Source organism: Xenopus laevis, chromosome 1S (assembly GCF_017654675.1).
Source record: "Xenopus laevis strain J_2021 chromosome 1S, Xenopus_laevis_v10.1, whole genome shotgun sequence".
NCBI classification, from domain to species: Eukaryota; Metazoa; Chordata; class Amphibia; order Anura; family Pipidae; genus Xenopus; species Xenopus laevis.
In genome coordinates, this window is record NC_054372.1 from 130055975 (window position 1) to 130082258 (window position 26284).

The following is a 26284-nucleotide window of genomic DNA, read 5'->3' on the forward strand; positions in this document are numbered from 1 at the left end:
TGTATATAATCCAAACTAATTATCCTCATTGGGATTTCCTTAATGTTTACATAATTAATTAGTAGATTTAGTACTAAAAAGGGTTATCTAGAAAGTACTGGATAAGACGTCTCATAGTCATACCTATATCATCAGGCGAGCTTTATTATATCCAAAACTCACCAGCAGGTGACGCACTCGTGAAATTCTGAGGCCTGGTAGCTCCATAATCTATGTATAAGCAATACGTAATTATGCTTGACGACTTTTTCTACACGATAAACTCCTTTGCCAATATTAAATATGGACGCAGAGCGAATGAGCCTGCTGTTTCTGATTGGCTAAATGCCTATGATTTTATATTATCACGTGATAACTACTAAATGGTTCCTGCCAATAGCTGCCCCGAAATCTAACATTCCCGATGACGTTCTAAGCAGGTTGTTTGTGGATTGGCTGCCTAGAGGACGTTCCTGTAGACGTCTAAGTGAGACGCCTGGTGACACAGACGTGAGAATACAATGGAAGCTCACGAGATGAGCGTGGCTTGAATGGGCTTATGAATGCAGATTTGGGGGGCTATGTTACCTATCTTTATGTGCAAGGAGTACTTGTAAGTGGGTCCTGCCTGAAAGAACTATATCAGTGCCGCTGTTTTCAAAATACATAAAAGATTTTCCCCTTTTGATAAATAATGTGAACCAAAGTAATACCAAAGAGAAGCATGTACAATGCAGCTTACACGATGATTTGAACTAATATAAATATCCACTCTATCTAATTGTCCTGTAGTAATGACATGTAGAACAGTTAAAGTAATGTTAGAACCTTCCTGAATATTTCGCTTTATAGTTAAAGTAATATTGCTGTTCATGTTAGTAGAGTGATCAGACTGCATGCTGAAACGGTTTAATATTCAGCCCTTAAAGGGTATCATCACTAGGGTTGCCACCTTTTCTGGAAAAAAATACTGGCCTTTCTATATTCTTGCCATTTTTTCCTATTAATAACATTGGCATCAAGCATCATTTTTACCGGCCGAATGGCAACCCTTAAAGATCCAACATTTAAAAAAATTAATTCTAAGCAACTTTCAAATATACATTGATTAAAGAAGTAAGGGGTTTTAACATTATTTGTAAACATAACTGCAATTCAAAGCAGTGTCTGGCTGGCTGTTTAAGTTCTGACTGAAATGAAAATGTAGAAGTTAGATATAGAGAACGGAGCTAAGTTTTTTCAGTCAGAAAAGAGAAAGGGATAAACAAACCCTATTTTGCGGTTACCCTTACACATTACTTTAAAACAACTGAAACACTTTAATCAATGTAGGTTGTAAAATTACATAAAATTCTATTTTCTTTCATTGTGCAAAAAAACTTCTTGGTTGCAGATCCCCTTTCCATGTGAACCTTCAATTTTAGTATGCTCTATATATTCTTACAAATTTGAATATTTGTTCAAAGCATACAAATGGTATAAAAACAGCATGTAGAACAATTCAATGGTGGAATTACACCAGTAGTACTGACCCTCACACAGTGTATTGCCGTTGGTTATGGCTGTCATCAGAAACCATTTGGTATACTAACAAGGTAAACCTGAAAAACAGTATCTGGTGCTTGCCGTTGTAGGTGAACAGTATGAACTTTTACTGTTAGGGCATCAAGATTGTCAGGGACCAGATACAAGGCCTTTTACATGGTATGGTTATGAAACAGTATTTATAAAGCACCAACATACTCTCTAGTGCCATGCAAGAGGGAGTTACTAATTTGGGCACTCCCACTAATTCAATCTCAGATACACATTCTGTAATTTAGCAATAAGACAAACAACTTGTACTGAGTTGTGCTTCCTCCATCTGATAGATAGACCCTTAAATGTGTGACTCCTGAGTAGGAAAACCATCAGGGGTTTTAAAATATTTTTTTAAGACACAGTATAGTGTCCCTATTGGGGATTTTATTGTACACATTATCACATTTTTTTGCTGTTGAATTTCAGGCCTGTGGGATTTTGGTACATAAGAGTAGTACGGATCAGATCAGAAAATAAGCTTTTCTTTTTTTTTTTCTTTTTGTATGAAATTTTATGTCACAATACACTGATGGAAGGGGGGGGGCATATAAATTCCTTGGAGGCCACATTTGAAAATAGGCCACAGTTCTCAAATTAAATGGCCAGCACATTGTAATTTGTGTCCCTCCAGCATTAGCAAGAAAATAGGCTCCAAAATCTGACAGCTAAAGATTGATGGCGTTTGGGGGACTATAGCAGGCTTAGGAAAAGTACGATCACAGGGGAATGCCTTCCCTTTTAATTGTTGTTTGTCTCTTATTACTTGTAGTCTTGTTGGATTAATCTGTAGTGATGGGCGAATTTTGCCAAAAAAAATCATGAAATGGCAAAACTTTACCAAACTACATTGAAGTCTATGGATGAATTTTTTTTTTTTTTTTTTTGAAGCACCACAAATGTTTTCACCCATTAGAGTCTATGGCAAAACTTGGCACATTATGGCACAATGTATAATCTTTTAGCTCAACAGAGCATCAGCAAGCCAAGGGTCAACAGATTAAACTGGAAGTGTGTTAACAATAAGGGTCACTTACCTTTAAAGAGAGATGTTAAGCTAAAATCCTGTTATTCAAAGTCTAAAACATCTAGAATCTCAAAAACCACTAAAATTTGAAAAGTAACTGTGCTCAGAGGTCTACTATGAGTAAGTTTACATTAAATCATTCTTTGTGTTTAAATATACTCTTACCATTTATATCCCATGTTTACAAAGTACTTCCTCCTAGTGAAGAGCCGCATAGGTGAGGATTTAAGAACCATTTCTAAATTGACTTGCTAGCATCCATTTTTAAACAAATTCATTTTTAAAGCCTAGCATTGCCAGGGGCTTCGGATTGGTTAGCTATGATGTATAGATCTTCATTGTAATAACAGCTTTTGTTTTTTTTGCTACCTTCTTCCTTACTTACTCAGGATAAACCATGAGGAGTCCATGATGGTGCGTCTGAATATGACATGTAAGTAGAAGGCTCGAAAGAATAGAGTGCTGGCCATGACATCACAACTCAATTCACTGACACACTTCTCCGATATCAGTGCACTTACAGGTGGAGAAGGCAGGGCAGAGGTAAGTTGCATTAGGATAGGGGAGTTTCACATCACACAGAATAACTGTGGCGATCATCAGAGATTTATCACAAAAATGTACTGTCCTTTTATGTTTAGGATATGGTCCCTTCTGTGAAGAAATCAAGGAAAGGTCCCAAAAAAAGCAAAAAGAAGAAAGGTGCATATTTCCGTTTTTCTCTATATTCTATTTTGTCTATTTTCGCCATGGAGTAGAGATTAGGGATGCGTTGAATCCGTAATTTTTGAATTTGGCTGAATATTGTTTACTTCACAAAAGACTTAACTGAACAAATTGCTAAACTGAAAAACAAATTTGCATATTCAAAAAACAAAGTCCTCCTTCTGTGACCACTGGCAAGAGGATTGGTGTTTTCTCCACAGATGGTGAAAACACTAAGGGGTCGAATATCGAGGGTTAATTAACCCTCGATATTCGACTAGGAATTGAAATCCTTCGACTTCGAATATCGAAGTCGAAGGATTTAGCGCAAATGCTACGATCGAACGATCGAAGGATTGTTCCTTCGATCGAACGATTAAATCCTTCGAATCGAACGATTAGAAGGATTTTAATCCAACGATCGAAGGAATATCCTTCGATCAAAAAAACTTAGGCAAGCCTATGGGGACCTTCTCCATAGGCTAACATTGACTTCGGTAGCTTTTATCTCCTGAACTAGGGGGTCGAAGTTTTTTTTAAAGAGACAGTACTTCGACTATCGAATGGTCGAATAGTCGAACGATTTTTAGTTCGAATCCTTCGATTCGAAGTCGTAGTCGAAGGTCGAAGTAGCCCATTCGATGGTCGAAGTAGCCCAAAAAACACTTTGAAATTCAAAGTTTTTTTACTTCGAATCCTTCACTCGAGCTTGATGAATCGGCCCCTAAGTGTGATATGAGCCTAAAGTTGGCCATAGATGCAAGATCCTATTGTTCGAATCCTCAAAAGATCGGACTTTCCCATCTCCCAACCTGCCACTAACCAATCCGATCAAACAAAGTAGTAAAAGAACAGATCAGCCGATGTTCTGCCCCTGACAGCAATCGTAAAAAAATCTCTCACTGAAAATCATCCGATCGGCAATACATGCAGAGAAATTATCGGCAGCCGACAGAAATCTTTTAACCTGTCCGATCGACCAAACGACCGATCTCCGTAGGACGAAAAATGTCGGGGCTCTCCACACCCGGTCCGAAAATCGTACGAATCCTCGATTCGTACGATCGGATCATTGCGTCTATGGCCAGCTTAAGGTTCCAGATTGGTCTGATCACTAATCAATCCAGTCAAATCCAAAGTTTGCAAAAAAAGAGAATGGGGTTCAGTGCATCCTTAATAGGGATATGTTGTTTCATAAATATGTCTGGATGAGGAACAGATCACATCTAGCTTCTTCCTTCCACAGGATACTGAGTCATTATCACAGCGAAACCAGACTTGCAGCGGATTTTTTTTTTTTGAATGGATGAAGTTGAATGGATATTTTGATGGCAGTTTTTTACAGTGAGACTAGGCATTCTATCTATAACTAATCTTATATTGCATCAGTGCACTGCGTGAGCCAAAATTAACTGTTCACTTATCTTACAATAGGGGCACATAAACTTTTTCTAGTGAACCTGCTTATTTAATGCAGAAAATTGCATATATGCATAATTAATAATGGTAGCTTCATGCTGCTTGATTATATTGTCACTAAATTATATATTGTCGATAGAAAACTTGCATATAAAAAAGTTAACTTTTAGTATGATGTAGAGAGGGATATTCTGAGTTAATTTGCAATTGAGTTTCATTTTTAATTATTTGTGGTTTTTGAGTTGCTTAGCATTGGTCATTCTATAACATACCAAAAGTTAACTTAAAGGTGAACCACCCCTTTAAGTGTACATAAGGAGGGTTAAGGAAAAATAACTAAAAAGAAAATTGTCCCTTCCATTTTAATTTGGGCTTAAAACAGTAGCTCACCTTCACAAAAAGTTATCGTTGACTATTTTCATGACATTTTAAAAGTGAATTTATTTCCCCTAAAGTCCTCTCGCTCATGTTTCATATTTAGCAGCTCAGTAAGCCAGGTCCCCAACATACATACACAGTTGTGTTCAAAATAACAGCAGCGTGCTTAAAAGAAGTGAATAAAGCTCAATAGCCTTATACTATTTCCATACACAAAAATGCATTGGGAACACTGCACATTCTATTCCAAATCAAAACATGAAGAAAAATGTATCAAATTTGTGTTATTTCCTTTACAGAAAGTGAAGAAAAAAATAGCAATATCTGCATTCTTATTTACAAACTCAAACATTCACTGTATAAACTGAATATGTTTCAAGATTTTGCTTTCCTTTGAATCACTGACCTAATATTTAGTTGTATAAGCCGTATTTCTGAGAACTGCTGCACGTCTGTGTTACATGGAGTCGACCAACGTCTGGCACCAGTTAAAGGGGTTGTTCACCCTCCAAACACTTTCTTCACTTGTTTTCAGATTGCTCACCATAAACCAAGCCTTTTTATTCAGTTGTTTTCCATGTTTTATTTTTTACGCTTTTCCCAAAATGTACATTTAAAGTTTGCTCTTGTCTCTAGTGTTTCAGTCTGGCAGCTCAGTGATCCAAGAGCATCTGAACTGTTATAAATTGCTATATCTAATTGATACAATTAGTTGATACATTTCACAGCAGTTTCTGTGGAATATTAGCAACAATTGTATCAATTCTAACCACTGCCTTTAATGAAACTTGGGGATTCTGCTCAGCAGGGCCAAAGATAATACATGTATCCATTTAGAACAGTTCAAGAGTCTGCTTCAGGCGCTAAAAAATGAAACTTTACACTTCAATATTAGAAAAACGGTCACAAATAGAAAATGTAAAGTAATTGGAAAAGTCTTTATTTCTGGTGAACAATCTGAAACCAACTAAACTAAAAAAAGGGTTTGAAGGCGAACAACCCCTTTAACAATTCTTCTGCATTTCTTGGTTTTGCCTTAGAACCCGAATTTTTGATGTCACCCACACGTTTTCTATTGAATTAAGGTCTGGAGATTGGGATGGCCACTCCATAACATCATTCAGGAACCAATCTGGATCCAAGATGTTGCTTGTTTTCTGGTGTGTTTGGGTCATTGCCTTGTTGATACACCCATTTCAAGGGCATTTCCTCTTCCGCAACATGTATTGAAACTGATCCATGATCCCTGGTGTCAGATAAATAGGCCCAACACCATAGTAGAAAGAAACATCCCCATATCATGATGCTTGTGCCACCATGCTTCACTGTCTTCACAATGTACTATGGCTTGAATTTAGTGTTTGGGGGTCCTCTGAGAAACTACTTACAACATACCTTTTTTTCTCCCAAAGGGCTGTGCTAAACATTTTATGGTTAAAATATATATATATATATATATATATATATATATATATATATATATATATATATATATATTTAATTGTTTTCAAAAAAAGAACTCTAGTTCTTTAGTTGCATATAGAGTTTGCTAACTGATTTACAAACAAACCGCCTGGTGAATCTGCTGCACGTTTACCCTTTAAGTGCCACAGAACATAGCATCTACGTTCTGTGGATTTTGGGTTTTGCAGCGGAGGAGCACCAATGAGCAGAATTGACTAACATGATTGCCCAGGCTCCCCAAGGCAGCAGCAGATACGTGAAATCTGCGTGTCCTGCTGCTGCTGTCCTCACTTCCTAGCCCTCCAGCTTCCCCCCCCCCACCAACGAAGAAGATGGCCTTCTCCGGTTTAAGCCCTGTCTCCAGCCCTCTTGGGCAATCCTCAGCCTGCCACCCCAGGTTAGTGTCACACACACTTATTATACCAATACACACTTACATTAACACTTACAATTTTGTGGGATCACACACATTCACAGCACTATTTTCATTTGGGTGCCTCTGTACATGACAATTTGGTTTATACATATTGGGCCTCATGTTCAGTAGACCCCTTGTTCATATTTAGGACATTTTATGCTATGTTACAAAACATGGGGCATACAATGGGGTTAAATGCAAGCTTTGTGGCCATTTTCAGAAATTTCATAAAAAAACACTATCCATTTTGGATTAGTCAGAATGTGTACTTTCCAAAAATATATGGTTTTCTTGGGTCTCCATACTGTTAGGGTGCCTTATGGTGTAATTTCTCTATACACATTAGTTGCTAAGGGTTCCTTATGGCACATAATACACATACCGGGTGCTTATATTGCAGCATCCAGTATGTCAGCTGTAAAAATTCATCTACACTGTTTTCATTTCGGGGTCTCTACACCAATTTGGTAATCCTATGCACAATGGGCATGAAACTGTTCAGTGGACCCCTGGCATTCATATTTAGGATGTTTCTTCTTGGTATCTAATACAATTTTGGGGAAAGCATTGTGACTTGGTAGTTTGGAGTAGAAAGGTATAGGTACCCATTTTAGATTCGGCCGAATGTGTACTTTACAAAAATATGGTTTTGGGGGGTCAACGTATTTTTTTGCGTTTTTACCCTGCAAAAAATGCAGTAAATGTGTTGAATTTACATAAACTTTTATAGAAACTGCTACGTTCAGAAAAGCTTTGATGCTTGGTACATTGGAGTAGAAAGATATGGTTATCCATTTTGATTTCGACAAAATGTTTACTTTTCAAAGATATATGGTTTCCTGGGGTAAACCTAATGTTCCAGGATTTTTTGGTGTTGGTGTAATCTAAAGTATGCCATGTTGTACTGCTTTGAAATTCAATAATTTACTGCTGGGAGTTTTCGATCTATAAAAGTCAGAAATCCCCATAAAACTATACATATCTGGTATTGGCACGTTCAAGATACTTGAGGCTTTCCAAAGTAGTTGAATTTTTTGTGCATGAAATATTTTTTTTTCTGGTATAAATCCCTATATCATGAAAAATAGCAATTTTTTTAGATTTAGAAAGCTCAGGTTCTGAAAAGTGCAAATGAAATGCGAAATTTTGCTGTTCCTTTGAGATATTATGCATAAGTATTTTTAACACCACCACTGAGAACCTAAATACAGCTTGCACACAGTAACACTGAACAGAGAAGTGCTGATAACAGCTGCAAGTATACTCACTGTTATTGTCAATACACTAAGCTCGAGTGAAGGATTCGAATGAAAACATACTTTGAATTTCGAAGTATTTTTTTGGGTACTTTGACCATCAAATAAGCTACTACGACCTTCGAATTCGATTCGAACTAAAAATCGTTCGACTATTCGACCGTCGAAGTACTGTCTCTTTAAAAAATACCTCAACTACATACTTCGGTAGTTTAAACATACCGAGGTTCAATGTTAGCCTATGGGGACCTTCCCCAGCACTTTTCTAAGGGTTTCTTGATCGAATAAAAATTGTTCGATTAAAATCCTTCGATTCAAATGATTTTATCATTCGGTCGAACGATTTTTATTCAATCGATCAAAGTATTTGCGATAAAATCCTTCGAATTCGATAGATTTTACTTTGAGGGTTTATTAACCCTCGCATTTCGACCCTTGATAAATCGGCCCCTAGGTGTTAGACATTAAGGGGCCCATTTACTTAGCTCGAGTGAAGGAATAGAGGAAAAAATAGTTCGAATTTCGAATGGTCGAATATGGCTACTTCGACCATCAAATGGGCTACTTCGACCATCGACTACGACCTTTGAATCGAACGATTCGAACTAAAATTAGTTCGACTATAGTCGAAGTACTGTCTCTTTAAAAAATTCTTCGACCCCCTAGTTCACCACCTAAAACCTACCGAGGCCAATGTTAGCCTATGGGGAAGGTCCCCATCGGCTTCCTAACAATTTTCTGATCGAAGGAATATCCTTCGATTGATGGATTAAAATCCTTTGAATCGTTCGATTTGAAGGATTTAATCGAACGATTATTCCTTCGATCGATCGTAGGAATAGCGCAAAATCCTTCAACTTCGATGTTCGAAGTCGAAGGATTTTACTTCGACGGTCGAATATCGAGGGTTAATTAACCCTCGATATTCGACCCTAGGTAAATCTGCCCCTTATTGTAGGAAAGCTTGTTGAATCCTCCTGCTGTGGTCAGTGAATGTCCATCTTCCCTTCTTTCCCACACACTCACCTCTCTGGGTAGAGCAATCTTGTTAGGCTATTAGTAGGAACTGGTGAGATCGAAGGTATTGAGCGGGGAGAAGGCAGCGGATTTCAGACAACTTAACACTGATCAGCACTAAGTGAAAGTCAATATGCACAAGTGGGAAATCAATTCAGGGCAGAGAGAGACAGGGAGGGTGCGCAAGGGAGTCCGGGGTGATAGAAAAAAAAGTGAGAGACCTTGACAGAGTTAAAAGACAGACTTGTCTGAAATTAACACATACTACTACACATTCAGCTCAGTAACTGTGCTGCTTGAATCAAAGTGCTTCATGCAGTATACAAATAAGGGGGCATATAAATGTAATCATATGACTTGGTAGTGGCTTCCCAGTTAATACTGTGTCATGGCTGAATTGGGAAAGTTCAGTGTATTTAAATCTTTTGATTGTTGTCACATGATAGTGTGGGAATCAATTTGATGTAGAACAGAGGTAGGGGAGACATGCTAAAATTAAGGCAGCTATCATTAACCCTTTCCCTGCCAGCCGTTTTGTCCTAGATGCGAACATCTACTGCCAAGCAGTTTTTAGATATTTTGCACTCTTTCAATTTTAGGCCCCTTCCTGGGGCGGTCTTTTAGTTTACCCAGGAAAACAATATATTGTTTTTTTCAGGACAACCTGAACTTTGAAAATATGCAAGAATTTTGGTGTAATTCTACTTCTGTAAAAAAATATAGGCTTCTAAGTGTCCAATAAAATGAAAAAAATCATGTTTCACAAAGAACAATCACATATATCAGAAACATTATTTACTTTATGTATGAGAACACAGCTGATTTGGAAAGGTCTATGTCTCCTGAACGCGGCAATACCAAATATATATAGTTTTATGGAGATTTCTCACTTGTATAGATCAAAATCTAAAAGCAGTACACTAGCAAATGTCCAAAGCACCGCTCCCCAAACGGCATACTTCTGATTTCAAGGCCAAACATTCCACTAACAGTAGGTTTACCCTAGAAAACTACCCATTATTAGAAAGAACAGATTCTGGTGAATCAAAAATGGGTAAACATATCGTTGTACTCCAAACTACCAAGTTGCAATTGTTTCCTAAAGTTATAATGTTTTATAGAAATTGGTGAATTTTTTGAAAAATGACCTCAAAGCTTCCAATCTACAGAATCGTATCTCCCACACATCATTAGGTATCAATGTAAAACACCCCAAATATGAAAGCCTGGGGTCCACTGAACAGTTTGATGCGAAATATGTATAGGTGTACCCAAGCACGTGACATATAGGGGCCCTAAAATGTAGATACCTCATTTGAGCTATCAGTTCTGTAATTCCAGATACTGCAAAATCAACACATTTGCATCGTTTTGGGGTGGGGTAAAAGTAAAAAAAAATAAGTTCATCCCAGAAAACCATATATTTTCGGAAAGTACACATTCCCACGAATCTAAATTGGGTATGCATGTGTTTGTACTACAAAGTACCAAGCCGCAAACGATTCCTAAATTTGGTGATTTTGGCGACATTTCCAAAAATCACCTCAAAATTTCTACCCTGCAGCATCGTATTACCCACATACTTTTAGGTATCAAGAGAAATCACCCCAAATATGAAAGCCTAGGGTCCTCTGAACAGTTTGATGCCCAATATGTATAGGTGTACCCAAGCACGTGGCATACAGGGGCCCCAAAAGGAAGACCCCCATATGGTCTGTCATTTCAGGTACTGCAAAATCAACACATATACATCGTTTTGGGGGGGTCAAAAGTAGAAAAAAGTGGGTTCACCCCAGAAAACCATATATTTTCGGAAAGTACACATTCCCACGAATCTAAATTGGGTATGCATGTGTTTGTACTCCAAAGTACAAAGCCGCAAACCATTCCTAAATTTGGTGATTTTGATGATATTTCCAAAAATCACCTCAAAATTTCTACCCTGCAGCATCGTATTACCCACATACTTTTAGGTATCAAGCAAAATCACCCCAAATATGAAAGCCTAGGGTCCTCTGAACAGTTTGATGCCCAATATGTATAGGTGTACCCAAGCACGTGGCATACAGGGGCCCCAAAAGGAAGACCCCCATATGGTCTGTCATTTCAGGTACAGCAAAATCAACACATTTACATCGTTTTGGGGGGGTCAAAAGTAGAAAAAAGTAAGTTCACCCCAGAAAACCATATATTTTCGGAAAGTACACATTCCCATGAATCTAAATTGGGTATGCATGTGTTTGTACTCCAAAGTACCAAGCCGCAAATCATTCCTAAATTTGGTGATTTTGGTGATACTTCCAAAAATCACCTCAAAATTTCTACCCTGCAGCATTGTATTACCCACATACTTTTAGGTATCAAGCAAAATCACCCCAAATATAAAAGCCTAGGGTCCTCTGAACAGTTTGATGCCCAATATGTATAGGTGTACCCAAGCATGTGGCATACAGGGGCCCCAAAAGGAAGACCCCCATATGGTCTGTCATTTCAGGTACAGCAAAATCAACACATTTACATCGTTTTGGGGGGGTCAAAAGTAGAAAAAAGTAAGTTCACCCCAGAAAACCATATATTTTCGGAAAGTACACATTCCCACGAATCTAAATTGGGTATGCATGTTTTTGTATTCCAAAGTACAAAGCTGCAAACCATTCCTAAATTTGGTGATTTTGGTGATATTTCCAAAAATCACCTCAAAATTTCTACCCTGCAGCATCGTATTACCCACATACTTTTAGGTATCAAGAGATATCACCCCAAATATGAAAGCCTAGGGTCCTCTGAACAGTTTGATGCCCAATATGTATAGGTGTACCCAAGCACGTGACATACAGGGGCCCCAAAAGGAAGGCCCCCATATGGTCTGTCATTTCAGGTACTGCAAAATCAACACATTTACATCGTTTTGGGGGGGTCAAAAGTATAAAAAAGTGGGTTCACCCCAGAAAACCATATATTTTCGGAAAGTACACATTCCCATGAATCTAAATTGGGTATGCATGTGTTTGTACTCCAAAGTACCAAGCCGCAAATCATTCCTAAATTTGGTGATTTTGGTGATACTTCCAAAAATCACCTCAAAATTTCTACCCTGCAGCATTGTATTACCCACATACTTTTAGGTATCAAGCAAAATCACCCCAAATATGAAAGCCTAGGGTCCTCTGAACAGTTTGATGCCCAATATGTATAGGTGTACCCAAGCATGTGGCATACAGGAGCCCCAAAAGGAAGACCCCCATATGGTCTGTCATTTCAGGTACAGCAAAATCAACACATTTACATCGTTTTGGGGGGGTCAAAAGTAGAAAAAAGTAAGTTCACCCCAGAAAACCATATATTTTCGGAAAGTACACATTCACACGAATCTAAATTGGGTATGCATGTCTTTGTACTCCAAAGTACAAAGCTGCAAACCATTCCTAAATTTGGTGATTTTGGTGATATTTCCAAAAATCACCTCAAAATTTCTACCCTGCAGCATCGTATTACCCACATACTTTTAGGTATCAAGAGAAATCACCCCAAATATGAAAGCCTAGGGTCCTCTGAACAGTTTGATGCCCAATATGTATAGGTGTACCCAAGCACGTGGCATACAGGGGCCCCAAAAGGAAGGCACCCATATGGTCTGTCATTTCAGGTACTGCAAAATCAACACATTTACATCGTTTTGGGGGGGTCAAAAGTAGGAAAAAGTGGGTTCACCCCAGAAAACCATATATTTTCGGAAAGTACACATTCCCATGAATCTAAATTGGGTATGCATGTGTTTGTACTCCAAAGTACCAAGCCGCAAATCATTCCTAAATTTGGTGATTTTGGTGATACTTCCAAAAATCACCTCAAAATTTCTACCCTGCAGCATCGTATTACCCACATACTTTTAGGTATCAAGAGATATCACCCCAAATATGAAAGCCTAGGGTCCTCTGAACAGTTTGATGCCCAATATGTATAGGTGTACCCAAGCACGTGGCAGACAGGGGCCCCAAAAGGAAGACCCCCATTTGGTCTGTCATTTCAGATACTGCAAAATCAACACATTTACATTGTTTGGGGGGGGTGGGACAAAGGTAGAAAAAAGTACGTTCACCCCAGAAAACCATATATTTTCGTAAAGTACACATTCCCCTGAATCCAAATTGGGTATGCATGTCTTTATACTCCAAAGTACCAAGCCACAAACCATTCCTAAATGTGGTGATTTTGGTGACATTTCCAAAAATCACCTCAAAATTTCCACCCTGCAGCATCGTATTACCCACATACTTTTAGGTATCAAGACAAATCACCCCAAATATGAAAGCCTAGGGTCCTCTGAACAGTTTTATGCCAAACATGTATAGGTGTACCCAAACACGTGGCATATAGGGGCCCTGAAATGAAGACCCCCCCCCATATGGTCTGTCATTTCAGGTACTGCAAAATCAACACATTTACCTCGTTTTGGGGGGGCAAAAGTAGAAAAAAGTAAGTTCACCCAAGAAAACCATATATTTTCGGAAAGTACACATTCCCACGAATCTAAATTGGGTATGCATGTCTTTGTACTCCAAAGTACAATGCCGCAAATCATTCCTAAATTTGGTGATTTTGGTGACATTTCCAAAAATCACCTCAAAATCTCCAACCTGGAGCATCATATTTCCCACATACTTTTAGGTATCAAGATAAATCACCCCAAATATGAAAGCCTAGGGTCCTCTGAACAGTTTGATGCCCTATATGTATAGGTGTACCCAAGCACGTGGCATATAGGGGCCCCAAAAGGAAGACCCCCATATGGTCTGTCGATTCAGATACTGCAAAATCAACACATTTACATCGTTTTGAGGGGGGCAAATGTAGGAAAAATTAAGTTCACTCCAGAAAACCATATATTTTCGGAAAGTACACATTCCCACGAATCTAAATTGGGTATGCATGTCTTTGTACTACAAAGTACGAAGCCGAAAACCATTCCTAAATTTGGTGATTTTGGTGACATTTCCAAAAATCACCTCAAAATTTCTACCCTGCAGCATCGTATTACCCACATACTTTTAGGTATCAAGAGAAATCACCCCAAATATGAAAGCCTAGGGTCCTCTGAACAGTTTGATGCACAATATGTATAGGTGTACCCAAGCACGTGGCATATAGAGGCCCGAAAAGGAAGAACCCCATATGGTCTTTCATTTTAGGTACTGCAAAATCAACACATTTACATCGTTTTGGGGGGGGCAAAGGCAGAAAAAAGTAATTTCAACCCAGAAAACCATATATTTTCGGAAAGTACACATTCCCATGAATCTAAATTGGGTATGGATGTCTTTGTACTCCAAAGTACCAAGCCGCAAACCATTCCTAAATTTGATAATTTTGGCGACATTTCCAAAAATCACCTCAAAATTTCTACCCTGCAGCATCGTATAACCCACATACTTTTAGGTATCAAGAGATATCACCCCAAATATGAAAGCCTAGGGTCCTCTGAACAGTTTGATGCCCAATATGTATAGGTGTACCCAAGCACGTGGCATATAGGGCCCCAAAAGGAAGACCCCCATATGGTCTGTCATTTCAGGTACTGCAAAATCAACACATTTACATAGTTTTGGGGGGGGCAAAGGTAGAAAAAAGTATGTTCGCCCCAGAAAACCATATATTTTCGGAAAGTACACATTCCCGCGAATCCAAATTGGGTATGCATGTCTTTGTACTCCACAGTACCAAGTCGCAAGCCTTTCCTAAATTTGGCGATAAAAGCAACGGTTTTTACATTTCTGAAAATCGCCTAAAAATATTGCAATTGGCCGCATTTATCTCACCCAACTTCTTACATACAATTGTAAAACACCATAAATACTGATGCCAAGGGTCTACTGAACAGTTTTATGCCCAATATTCATTGATATACCAAGGCAGCTGGCATGTGCGGATCCCAAATGTAAATAGTGAATATGAGTTTTCTCTGCTGCCGATTCGCCTTCTGTAAACATAGACCATTGACTTCATATTATGTGCCTCAAGACCCTCCTAACAGCAAAGACCCCCCAAAACCATATGTTTTTGGAAAGTACACATTCTGACGAAAACAACCAAGATAAAGACGTCTTTCTACAGCAAAGTACCAAACTGCAAAACTTTTATAAACATAGAGATTTTTACATTTCTGAAAATCGCCTAAAAATGTTGAAGTATGCCACATTTATCTCACACAATGTTTTACGTACAAAGAAAAATCACCCCAAATATGGACATCAGAGGTCTACTGAATAGTTTGATGCCCAATATGCATAGATTTACCAAAGTATATGGTGTGTACGGCCCCAAATGAAAAATGTGCATATGAATTTTCACGCTGGCCAACTAAGCTGCTGAAAAGAGAACCCCAACTGTGCATTATGTGCCGTAAGACCCCCAAACTGTAAAAAGACCCCAGAAAACCATATATTTTTGGAAAGCATATATTCTGACGGATCAATCTAAGTAAAATGATATACCAAAGCACCAAACAGCAAAACTATACTAAAGATACATAAGGAACAATAATCCAGGGATAAAATTGCAATAAAACCACAAAAATTGTGCAAATCAATGAAATAACAAAATAACTGCACCGACAGCATAATTAGTGGCCGAAATCGATTATCCAATAGTCATGCTGCTGAAATAAACAGTTTTTATGGGTAAAAAAAACACAAATTGGTGAAATGAAAAAGTAAAAAAAATAAAATGTGTATACATGTGTGTACACTTCCAAGAATTGTGTGACAGTGTATAAGTGTGTATAAGTGTGTATATAAGTCCATATAAGTGTATATAAATGCATATAAGTGCATATAAGTGGAAAATGAAAAATTAAAAAAAACGTTTTTTTTTTTTTTTTTTTTTACTACTAAAATATGTGTGTATGTGTGTATAATGTAGGTAGGTGTATGCAAGTGTGTAAAATAAAGGGCACTTACCGTTTTTGGCTGATCTAAGAGCTGGAGAAGAGAGATCTGCAGATTCACAGCAAGCAGGAAGTGTGTGGGCGTCGCTGGAACACGAGGTGAGCAGGAGGAAGCAGAGCAGCAAGGCAGACACGCGATTTGCTGTGTCTGCCTCTTTTAGGTCGGCCCTGCGACAATCCAGTCGCAGGACCGACATGACAGCCCCCCAGCCTCGTTGCCCAGGGGGCTGTCAATGCTGCTAAACCTCTGCAGAGGCGGCTAAAGCCGCTGATGCAGAGTACAGCAAGTAAAACTGCAAGCACGTACAATGTACGTGCTTGGCAGTTAAAGCCCTTGCCTGCCAGAACGTACGGTGTACGTGCTTGGCAGGCAAAGGGTTAAGCAAAATGAGCCTTAAAGGGATACTGTCATGGGAAAAAAACATTTTTTTTTGTAAAATGCATCAGTTAATAGTGCTGCTCCAGCAGAATTCTGCACTGGAATCAGTTTCTCAAAAGAGCAAACAGATTTTTTTTATATTTAATTTTGAAATCTGACATGGGGCTAGACATAATCAGTTTCCCAGCTGCCCCCAGTCATGTGACTTGTGCTCGGATAAACTTCAGTCACTCTTTACTGCAAGTTGGAGTGATATCACCCCCCCAGCAGCCTAACAACAGAACAATGGGAAGGTAACCAGATAGCAGCTCCCTAAAATAGGATAGCTGCCTGATATAAGAACAGCACTCATTAGTAAAATCCAGGTCCCTCTGCGACGCATTCAGTTACATTGAGTAGGAGAAACAACAGCCTACCAGAAAGCAGTTCCATCCTAAAGTGCTGTCTCTTTCTGAAAGCACATGACCAGGCAAAATGCTTGAGATGGCTGCCTACACACCAATATTACAACAACAAAAAAATACACTTGCTAGTTCAGGAATTACAATTTTATATTGTAGAGTGAATTATTTGCAGTGCAAACAGTGTAATTTAGAAATAAAAACATCATAAAAATCATGACAGAATCCCTTTAATAAGGGACCTCAAATTCTTAGTATTTATATATTGTTAACATTAAAAGGTATCCCATGTATGACTCTCTTTTTACTTCCTTAACTGGATCCTACTGTAACTGGAAAAAATATGCTAAAGAGACTATGCTCTGGTAAAGTTATTGTACCTCATCCATGAAGAAAAACAAAGGAGACTTAACTATTTATATTGTTGTAGCTTTATGCATGTACGTGGAACTACAACTAACATGAGGCATGGCAATGTTATACTGGTTTGGAGGGCATTATTCTAGGTTGCTATTGTTTGTGTATAACACTTTATAGAACATGTGCTTCCAGAAGCTGCTTGTAATGATCTGCTCGATTAATCTTGAGAAATGTTGACATTTTCCCTGGAACTGGAGAATCGCTGAGTACACCTAGGGCAAAACACAACACTACTAAATAACACTACTCAATACTTAATTACAGAATATAAATGTACTACATTTTAATGCAGTAAACCAAATCAAACAAGGAATAAAACTGTAGCCCCAAATTCTTACCTAACTTCTTGCAGATTTCTTCCACTTCCTTAAGGGCACTCTGCACTTCTTCTTGTGTCTCCACCAAAACCTCTACCTCGCCCACAGAAAAACCGAAATCTGCTGTATCTAGGTCCACAACCACCTTATGCTTAGACCCATTTCTTGGTGGAAGCTCAAATCTACGCCTCTTTGTCACAAAGCTGGCAAACTCCTGCAGTTCCAATAAGTCCAGGCTATGAGGGCATGGGATATTGAGTTCTTCACTCACCCTGTGGGCAATATCTCTTTCACAATTCAGCTCCAGGTACTGTGTAGAGGCTCCGTTCAGGCCTCTGGTTCCCCGTTGTGGTGGGTATTTGAGCTCCCAGCTGTCTTCCCTTCGCCGCAACCAGACATCACCCAGTGTTAGCCGACAGTCAGGGGTGTCATAATAAGAATCTCTGAATGTTAGTTCATTCTGCAACTTTGCTCCCAAACTGTGCAGTTTATCCTCAACTTGGGGGCCTGGAACAAATTTTCTTTCCACTTCAATTGAGCCAGATGAGTGGGTTGGCGAATGCATGCTCTTTTAGAGAATTGTAGACACCTAGAATGCAATACAGGACCTGCAGGCAGGGATAGGATAAAAGGAAGATGCAGAAAGGAAGAGAGAATAAAGTTCACAGTGAGATGAATATCGTATCACAAGACCTGGAGGGCAGAGATTAACCACTTCTGTACAAGAGACCCGCTGAGCAGCTATTAAAGCAATCCATTCATTATTGAATGCTCCCCTGCTAGAGGGTTTTGAAGGGTGGTGATTAAACCACTCTGTGTCTGAGAGTAGCTGTTTTGGATTTTAGTGATTATGCCTTCCCTGCCAGAATAACGTGACATCTTAACAGTTGCCTTAAAGAAACCTGAAGCTGCAATATGCAGTTGTTGGAAATACAGGTTATAGAACTAGCATACAATGTAAACCGTACCTTATGGAGTGTTAATGACACTTAATGCGCTGTTAATGTGCTGCCTACGTTTCCAAGGAGTTGCAAAATATCTCATGCATTTCCGAATTAAAATCTCATTCTAATGAATAGATTTTCTTCCTTATTTATAATATTAACTTGTCCACTAGCATTAAAGGGGCATATACCCCTTTGTTTGGCCAAAAAAAGTGTTGATTTTGTATAAACACATCAGTTGAATGGTTAATTAATGCTAACATAGGCAAATGTTTCCTTTCAGCATGCAGAGAGTTGAGCCACACAGTTACACTTCAGGCTATGTTTTTTTTAGAGCATCACTTGTCCAATTTAGAGCATTAGAGACCTGTTATCTAGAATGCTCAGGACATAGGGTTTTCTAGATAACATATCTTTCCATAATTTGGATCTTCATAACTTAAGTCTACTAAAAAATCCTGTAAACATTAAATAAACCCATTTGGCTGGTTTTGCTTCCAATAACGATTCATTATATCTTAGTTTGGATCAAGTACAAGGTCTGTTTTATTATTACAGAGAAAAATGAAATTATTTTTAAATGTTTGAATGGAAGACAGCCTTTCTGTAATTCAGAGCTATCTGTATAAAGGGTTTCCGGATAACAGATCCCATACCTGTATTTAGTACTTAAAATAGGTGAACAATGGAGATATTACAAGAAATGACAGACATTTCGATTTTGCCAAAGCTTTTGATATGGCGGCATATAGATATTTGCTTAGTAAAGTTATTTTTACATGAATAGAAAACTGGCTTAAGTATCACAAACAGTAGGGTGGTTGTCAACTCAGATGGAGAAGGGTTTTTAGTGGTCTTGCTGTATTTTTTTTCCCTTGAAGACATTTTGCTAGTCATCCGACTGGATTTTAGTGTTCATAAATGGGTAGGATATACTGGAATTTTGTCTTACCTGCAATTTTATTTTTCTTTAGTATGTAAGCAGCATACACATGGCAGAGCTCTGGTCCAATCCCCTGGTAGGACAGAAAAAAGCAACAACCAATAAACAAAACTATAATAACCCATCCCCCTCACAGCACTCAGTAGTGTTAATATTCAAGCTCATAAAATAGGTAGAAAAACACACAAGACCAATTTGATGCATTGATATTTAATAGGGAGGGTTAACTGTGCTATCTTACAGACTCAAGAAAAGTAACATTTCAGGTAAGACAAATGTTCAGTTTTCTTTACATCCTTTGGGCAACACACAAATGGGACTTAGCCAATTAATATGGTAGCGAACACAAAACATTAAGAAGAATGAACAGTTGCTTCCGATATTCTGCTGCCTAAAGCTGCATTTTGAGAGACTGCATTGTAGTGCTTGACAAATGTATGCACATTGCTCCACGATGCTGCTTTGCAAATCTCATTAACATTGACAGAAGATTTCTCTGCCCAAGATGTCGAAACAGCCCTGGTGGAATGAGCCTTTAGCTGAGAATTAGGTTCCTTTCTCAATGAAGAGTATGCCAGAGATATCATATTGTTTAGCCAAGAAGCAATAGTGGCAGCAGCTTTTTATCCGTTCTTTCTATCAAAAACAAATGATCTGTGGATCTAAATGGTTTTGTCTTGTCAATCTACTTTAAAAGACATCTGTATACATCCAAAGTACTAAGCTTCCTTTCTTTAGAATTTTCAGGATGTTGACAGAAGGCAGGTAGAATTATCTGAGAATTTATGTTTGATGAGGAAGGAACCTATGAAATAAAATATGGTAGAGTCCTCAACACCACTTTTTGTCTGGGAAATATGTAGTATAAGGGGGAACTGCTGCTAAAGCCTGTAATTCCCCAAATCTCCTTGCAGATGTAATAGCTACAATGAACGCAGCCTTCCAAGATAAATGTTTCAAAGATACCAGCTGCAAAGGTTCAAATGGACTTTCCTATAAGAGAGATGTAACCAAATTCAAATCCCAAGGAGACACAACAGACCAGCTGCTTGGTCTAATCCTTGAAACCAGTTTGACATTTGAGTTGAGACAAAAAATATGAAAGGGCACAAACTTGGACTTTTAACGTATTAGTATTCAAACCTTTACAAAACCCCTCATGAAGGATTCCCAAAATAGGACAATTTTTGTCAGAAAGGCGTTTTAGCCAACATTTAAAATGCCTCTACAAAGAAATCACAGCAATGGCAGGCTTACAAATGTTCGATCTTGTTCATAAGTTCTGCGAAGGGAACTTATGAACATCCTGATTCCTCCACAGAAATTGTTGTTCTTTTTGACAATCTGGCAATTCTTCCAAAGTTACTATATCAGTAGAATTAAAAGGAGTTTAAATATTTTAGAGGAGTCTGGCTTGTGCCACTCCTGTTCTATCAATCTTTTAACTCATGGGGAATGAAATGTACGACTTCTGCGCAAAGATAGGAAGTTGCTATTTCTCAGAAGCAGATGTAGCAGCTGGATCCTTCTGACCCACTTCTGTCCTACCTTCCTTTATTAAACTAGAGACCTTCTCTACTGGAAAACAAAAAATTCAGCCAAATTGCCAGATTCTGATTCAGTGTTTGATGACTGCAAATGTTCAACTGTGGCAACAGAAGTAGTGGGTACTGAAGATGTACTCTCAGTCATTGTATCAGAAAGAAGTCTTTCAATCCAGAGAAATTCTTGATTAGGATCAGCATCTTTAACAGGTGGATGTGTACATGCTTCATATTTAGACCACATGTAACTTTCGGCAGGGGCTGTTCACACAGAGAGCAGATATTATGTTTGGACTTTCTCTTCGCCTTACCCAATTATCTAGCTGTTTTTATGAATACGTATTTAATTTTACACCAATTTTACTTTTTTTGCATATGATTTTAGTACAAGAGCAGGGCCGCCATCAAGGGGGCACTGGCGGGACAATTGTCCCAGGCCCGATGACTTCTATATGTTAAGGGGGGCTGTCCCTGCTGCGTTTCCTGGATTAGCTGCCCTCCACTTGAACTGCCGAAGTAGGAGCTGAGCCATATTGAACACCAATTGGCACTAAATTTTTTTTTAACTTGGGGGGCATGGGCCATGGCCGCTGATATGTTTTTTTTTGGGTTTGGGGGCCCTGTCACAAATGTTTTTTTTAACTCGTGGTGGGGGGGCTGGCTACCAAGGTTTTTTTTTTTTACTCTTACCGGTCCCTGGCCACAAATGTTTTTTTTTTTACTTGTAGGGGGGCCACGCCACCAATTATTTTTTTTACTTGTAGGGGGGGCAGAAAATTTTGTAGTATGAATTCTGCAAATTCATCAGGTATATTTTTGAAAAAATACTAAAACATATGATTGCACAACTATTTTTGTGATGCAAAAGCACACGTTCAAAATGCAAACCTTTTAAATCAGAGACCTTTATATTTATATACAGTACTAGCAATCCGAAATATTGCTAATTTTTCAATTTGTGTTTAACATAATTAAGTGCAGTTTTCCATTACTGTGCATATTTTAAAAGTAGTATGTGACATGCCACCTGTACTGGCAACAGCAGACCTGAGCTTCTGCTTATTTTGGGAGAACAGAATTTATGGGATTTGTTATCCTCAATGATTGTAACTTGAGGTTTTCTGGGTAAGTGATTTTCCATAATTTGGGTCACCACACCATAAATCTACTTTTTTTGCCCCCAAAAAGGATTCATTTGTGTATTAATAAACCAGTGCAACTAGCCAGGACCTCATTCTCCAAATAAAGAGCCACTGTTGCAAATTTACGGATGCAAAAAATCCACTATTTTGGGATTTGCCCAAAGATTTGGCCGAATACCGAACCTTATCCGAAGGAAGGGCAAAACAGACGCAGTTACATTTTATTTTAATTCCTTGTTTGTGTGACAAAATGTCCCATAATTTTAAGGATTTGGATTAGGTTTGTTCAGGCACTTGGATTCAACTCTTTCAGTTTCTGGAAGGCCTTTTTTTTAGCAGCCCTCTAGAGGAAGTGACCCTATGATGACTCCACTGTGCAGGACAGAACACAGCAGCCATCCTGGAGGAGGCAAACTAACTACTACATGACATACACCATCATTTGCACGGATTTTCATTATTTCATGTCCCTTTCAGTTCCTCCCAACATCTTGAGCATCTGTGGTTTTCCCCACTAGAGTGGGGGCTAATAAAGCTCATACACTGGATGGGGCAAACAATAGTATTATTTTCCAAACCCCCTGCTCACGAGTGTTCTGGCCTCCAAACCAGGAGGGAGCTCCCAGTGCTGTCAGCCATGTTAAAAGTACACACATGCACATAATAAGCGAGTGGCCTATCTTGCTCATTAAGCACATGCGTGTGACGTAGGACCAGAGGATGCACACACATCAGATTCTATTAGCCCCACTGGGCTTAAAGATTATATTTTGGCATTCTAGACAACCTAACTTTGACCCCGTGCAACATTTATTTCTAGTTTTAGTTTTCTCTCCTTTTCATACCTTGTCCTTTCTTACTGCCATGTATTTTTTCCTCTGAACGTTCTGCCTTCCTTCTCTTTAACACCACCTTTCTTCATACTTTATGCCATTTTTATCATGTTCAAACTTCCACCTGCAATTTTCTCTATACCCACATTATTTTCCTTGTCCTCATGTTCCATTCTTGCCTCATATTCCCTGCATTCTACCCCCCCATTCTATTTTATACACCTCAGTGTCCTCAACCTCTGCCACACCACCGCTGTCCTTAAAAAGATGTGGAATATTTTCCTCCTGTTCCATACTGCAGGATTACGATTGATTCAGTGTGGTATAGATTTAGATAATTGCATGACTGGTGCAATCTATTTGCTTGCATCCAGTATTAAAAAAGAAAAAAAAGAATCATGCTCTGTAACAAGTAGGGTTACCACCTTCGCTTTAATACCAGCCGCATATTGCATCCAGTGTAGCATGACTAGTTAATGTTGATGCATGCTGCATGGCTTCACATAAAGTAGTTCAGTCTGCAGCTTGCATCTAAATGAATTGGTAATAAGCCATGTCATATGTGGCTGGTATTAAAGCTATGAGGAGGCAATCCTAGTGACAAAACAGTTTTGGGAGTTCAAAGTACATACATACAAGTAAATACATAAGAACTGCAGAATTCTAGGAGGGGTTGTGTTACCTTCATTTCTTTCTGTAGAATAGGCTGTAAACAGTGGAAATATACATCCTAATCACCAATTATTATATGCACCCTCCCTTTATATATAGTATCCCTAGTTTAAATCATATTTTTACCTTTAAAAATGTTATTATTTTAGAGCTGCAGAGAAATCGTCTCTGCTCGGTCTCTGGGCTGAATTAAGAGCTGGTGTGTGCTTTCATTCTTCCACAGGAAGTGGTCATAACTATGAGTGACAATCACAGGTCTGCAATAGCAGCCCATGTCCCGCCCCTGTCTCTCAGCTCACAGCCATATCAAACTGCCTTGGTTTGTTCCTGCTCAAGGTTGCTACAAGAGCAGAAGCTCTCACACAGAAATTATTTAGTACTATAGTGTCCCATTTTTTACTACCAGCACCTTTTCTTTGTACATATTTTACTATGTAAAATTACCTCCCATGCCTCCATTTAAAGCTGTAGATTTTTATACAAATGTCATGCATTGTGTTTTACATACCTCCCAACTGTCCCTTTTTCGGAGGGACAGTCCCTCTTTTGATAGCTCAACCCGCAGTCCCTCATTTGTACTGGAAAGTCCCTCTTTTCTCTGCACTGAACAGCAAGAAAAAGAAACAAAGTTTCTCACTTAATTGGCTTTTAGCAGAGAGTCCAGAACAGCTAACAGGTGCAAATAAGATACTTTGTAACAATTTTGAGACACAAAACACAGTTTAGATAAGGAGAAATATTTTCAAACTTTCATAACCTGCCAAATTTTGTAAACCGAACATGGTAATTAGGGGGTGTGGCAACAGAAAGGGGTGTGGTCAAAAAATTTGCTGCGCTACGTGCGAAAAAAAAATTTTGTCCCTCTTTTTACTTCCAAAATGTTGGGAGGTATGTTTTCTAGACTAGCGTTTACACTGATCTGTGTGTCTAATTTTGGGATTACAATCCACCCCTTCAGGTCTGGACTGAGAGTCAAAATAGGCCCTGGCATTTCAGGTACACAGAGGCCCAATCAGCCCACAAAGAGGCCCAAACAGCCCCCACCAGCCAACTAAATACTGAATTTCTATTGCACCTTATAGCAGCCCCTCTGGCATTTGCCAGAACCCCCAGATTGCCGGTCCGGGCAGGTAGATGATATGCCTGCAGATAGAATCTGGCTAGCATTTCTGCCAATGGAGAAAATGCCACCTGACATACATTTCCCTTATAGATATAGTATGCTGTGGCCTTACTGCCGCCACAACTCCCTTCAACATTACACACGGCAAAATGTGATTTGTACACTGAATAATTCCTACATGTGCTCCTCCAGCTCCCACAGAACAACGGACAGAAACAGTTGTAGTTCTTTGACAGCTGGAGGGCCCTCACATGGAGGAACACTTTTTTGCCATCCAATAAAACATATCAAGGTGGCCTTCCAGTTGTTACAAAATAAGAACTGCCACACCTTTGGCTGGCAGTAGTTATAGTACAGGGACGCCTGTTATGTGCTATGGATGGATAATGACAAGAAATAATGTTTTTCAGTGTGAATAGTAGTACATCACATCATAATTTTCTCAACATAAGGTTGAAGGGAGTTATGGCTGGCAGCAGGAAGGCCACAACATAATATAAGGGCAACTGCTATAATGGAGGACGTTTTTAAAGTAAATAAAAGTATTGGGAATGAGCATTATCATATGATATAGGAAGTATGGCCAGGAATTTTTTGACCACACCCTTTTTGTGGCCATGTTCATTTTACAAAATTTGGCAGTTTATGAAAGATTAAACACATTTCTGTGGTTTTTATGTATTATTACAGTTTTGCTAATGAAGGTGAATTGCCCTTTAAGCTGCAAGTCACAGTTTCCCCAAGAGACCTGCTTATCTTAAATTGTTACAATTGTATCTTTGCTTATCTTAAAATTATTACAATAGTTTCTTTGCTTATCTTACATTGTTACAATTGTTTCTTTGCTTCTCTTAAATTCTTACAAAAGTAAACATTTGGGCTCTCTGCCAAAAGCCAATTAAGTTAGAAACGTATCTTTTTCTGGTTGGTGAGTGCAGAAAATCAAACAAAATAAATAAAATATTATAATAAATAGTATGATAAAATATTGGAATAAAATATTTTAATAAAATATTGGAATAAAATATTATAATAAAATATTGGAATACAATATTATAATAAAATATTGGAATACAATATTATAATACAATATTATAATAAACATATTATAATACAATGTTGGAATAAAATATAATAAAATATTGGAATTAAATATTATAATAAAATATTGGAATAAAATATTGAAATAAAATATTGAAATAAAATATTGGAATAAAATATTGGAATAAAATATTGGAATAAAATATTATAATAAAATATTGGAAAAAAATTATAATAAAATATTGGAATAAAATTTTATAATAATATATAAAATATTGGAATAAAATATTGTAATTTAACTTGTAAGGGGGGCTGGCCATCAATGGTTTTTTTTATCTTGC

The 26284-nt window shown here is 38.3% G+C and overlaps 1 protein-coding gene and 1 long non-coding RNA gene across 2 annotated transcripts; one reads left to right on the forward strand and one right to left on the reverse strand.

Moving 5' to 3' along the window:
- Window positions 1–408: 408 nt before the first annotated feature.
- LOC108707021 lies at window positions 409–5162 on the forward strand. Its single transcript, XR_001934201.2, has 4 exons — window positions 409–592; window positions 2974–3127; window positions 3226–3286; window positions 4536–5162. It is a non-coding gene; the product is annotated as an uncharacterized LOC108707021 (long non-coding RNA).
- A 12217-nt stretch (window positions 5163–17379) lies between these two features.
- Window positions 17380–23998, reverse strand: thtpa.S (thiamine triphosphatase S homeolog). The gene is given in 4 exon segments (NM_001096213.1): window positions 17380–17596; window positions 17723–18309; window positions 19598–19661; window positions 23906–23998. Coding segments are annotated over 2 exon segments (645 nt in total). The 5' UTR covers window positions 18267–18309; window positions 19598–19661; window positions 23906–23998; the 3' UTR covers window positions 17380–17495.
- Between the last annotated feature and the right edge of the window lie 2286 nt (window positions 23999–26284).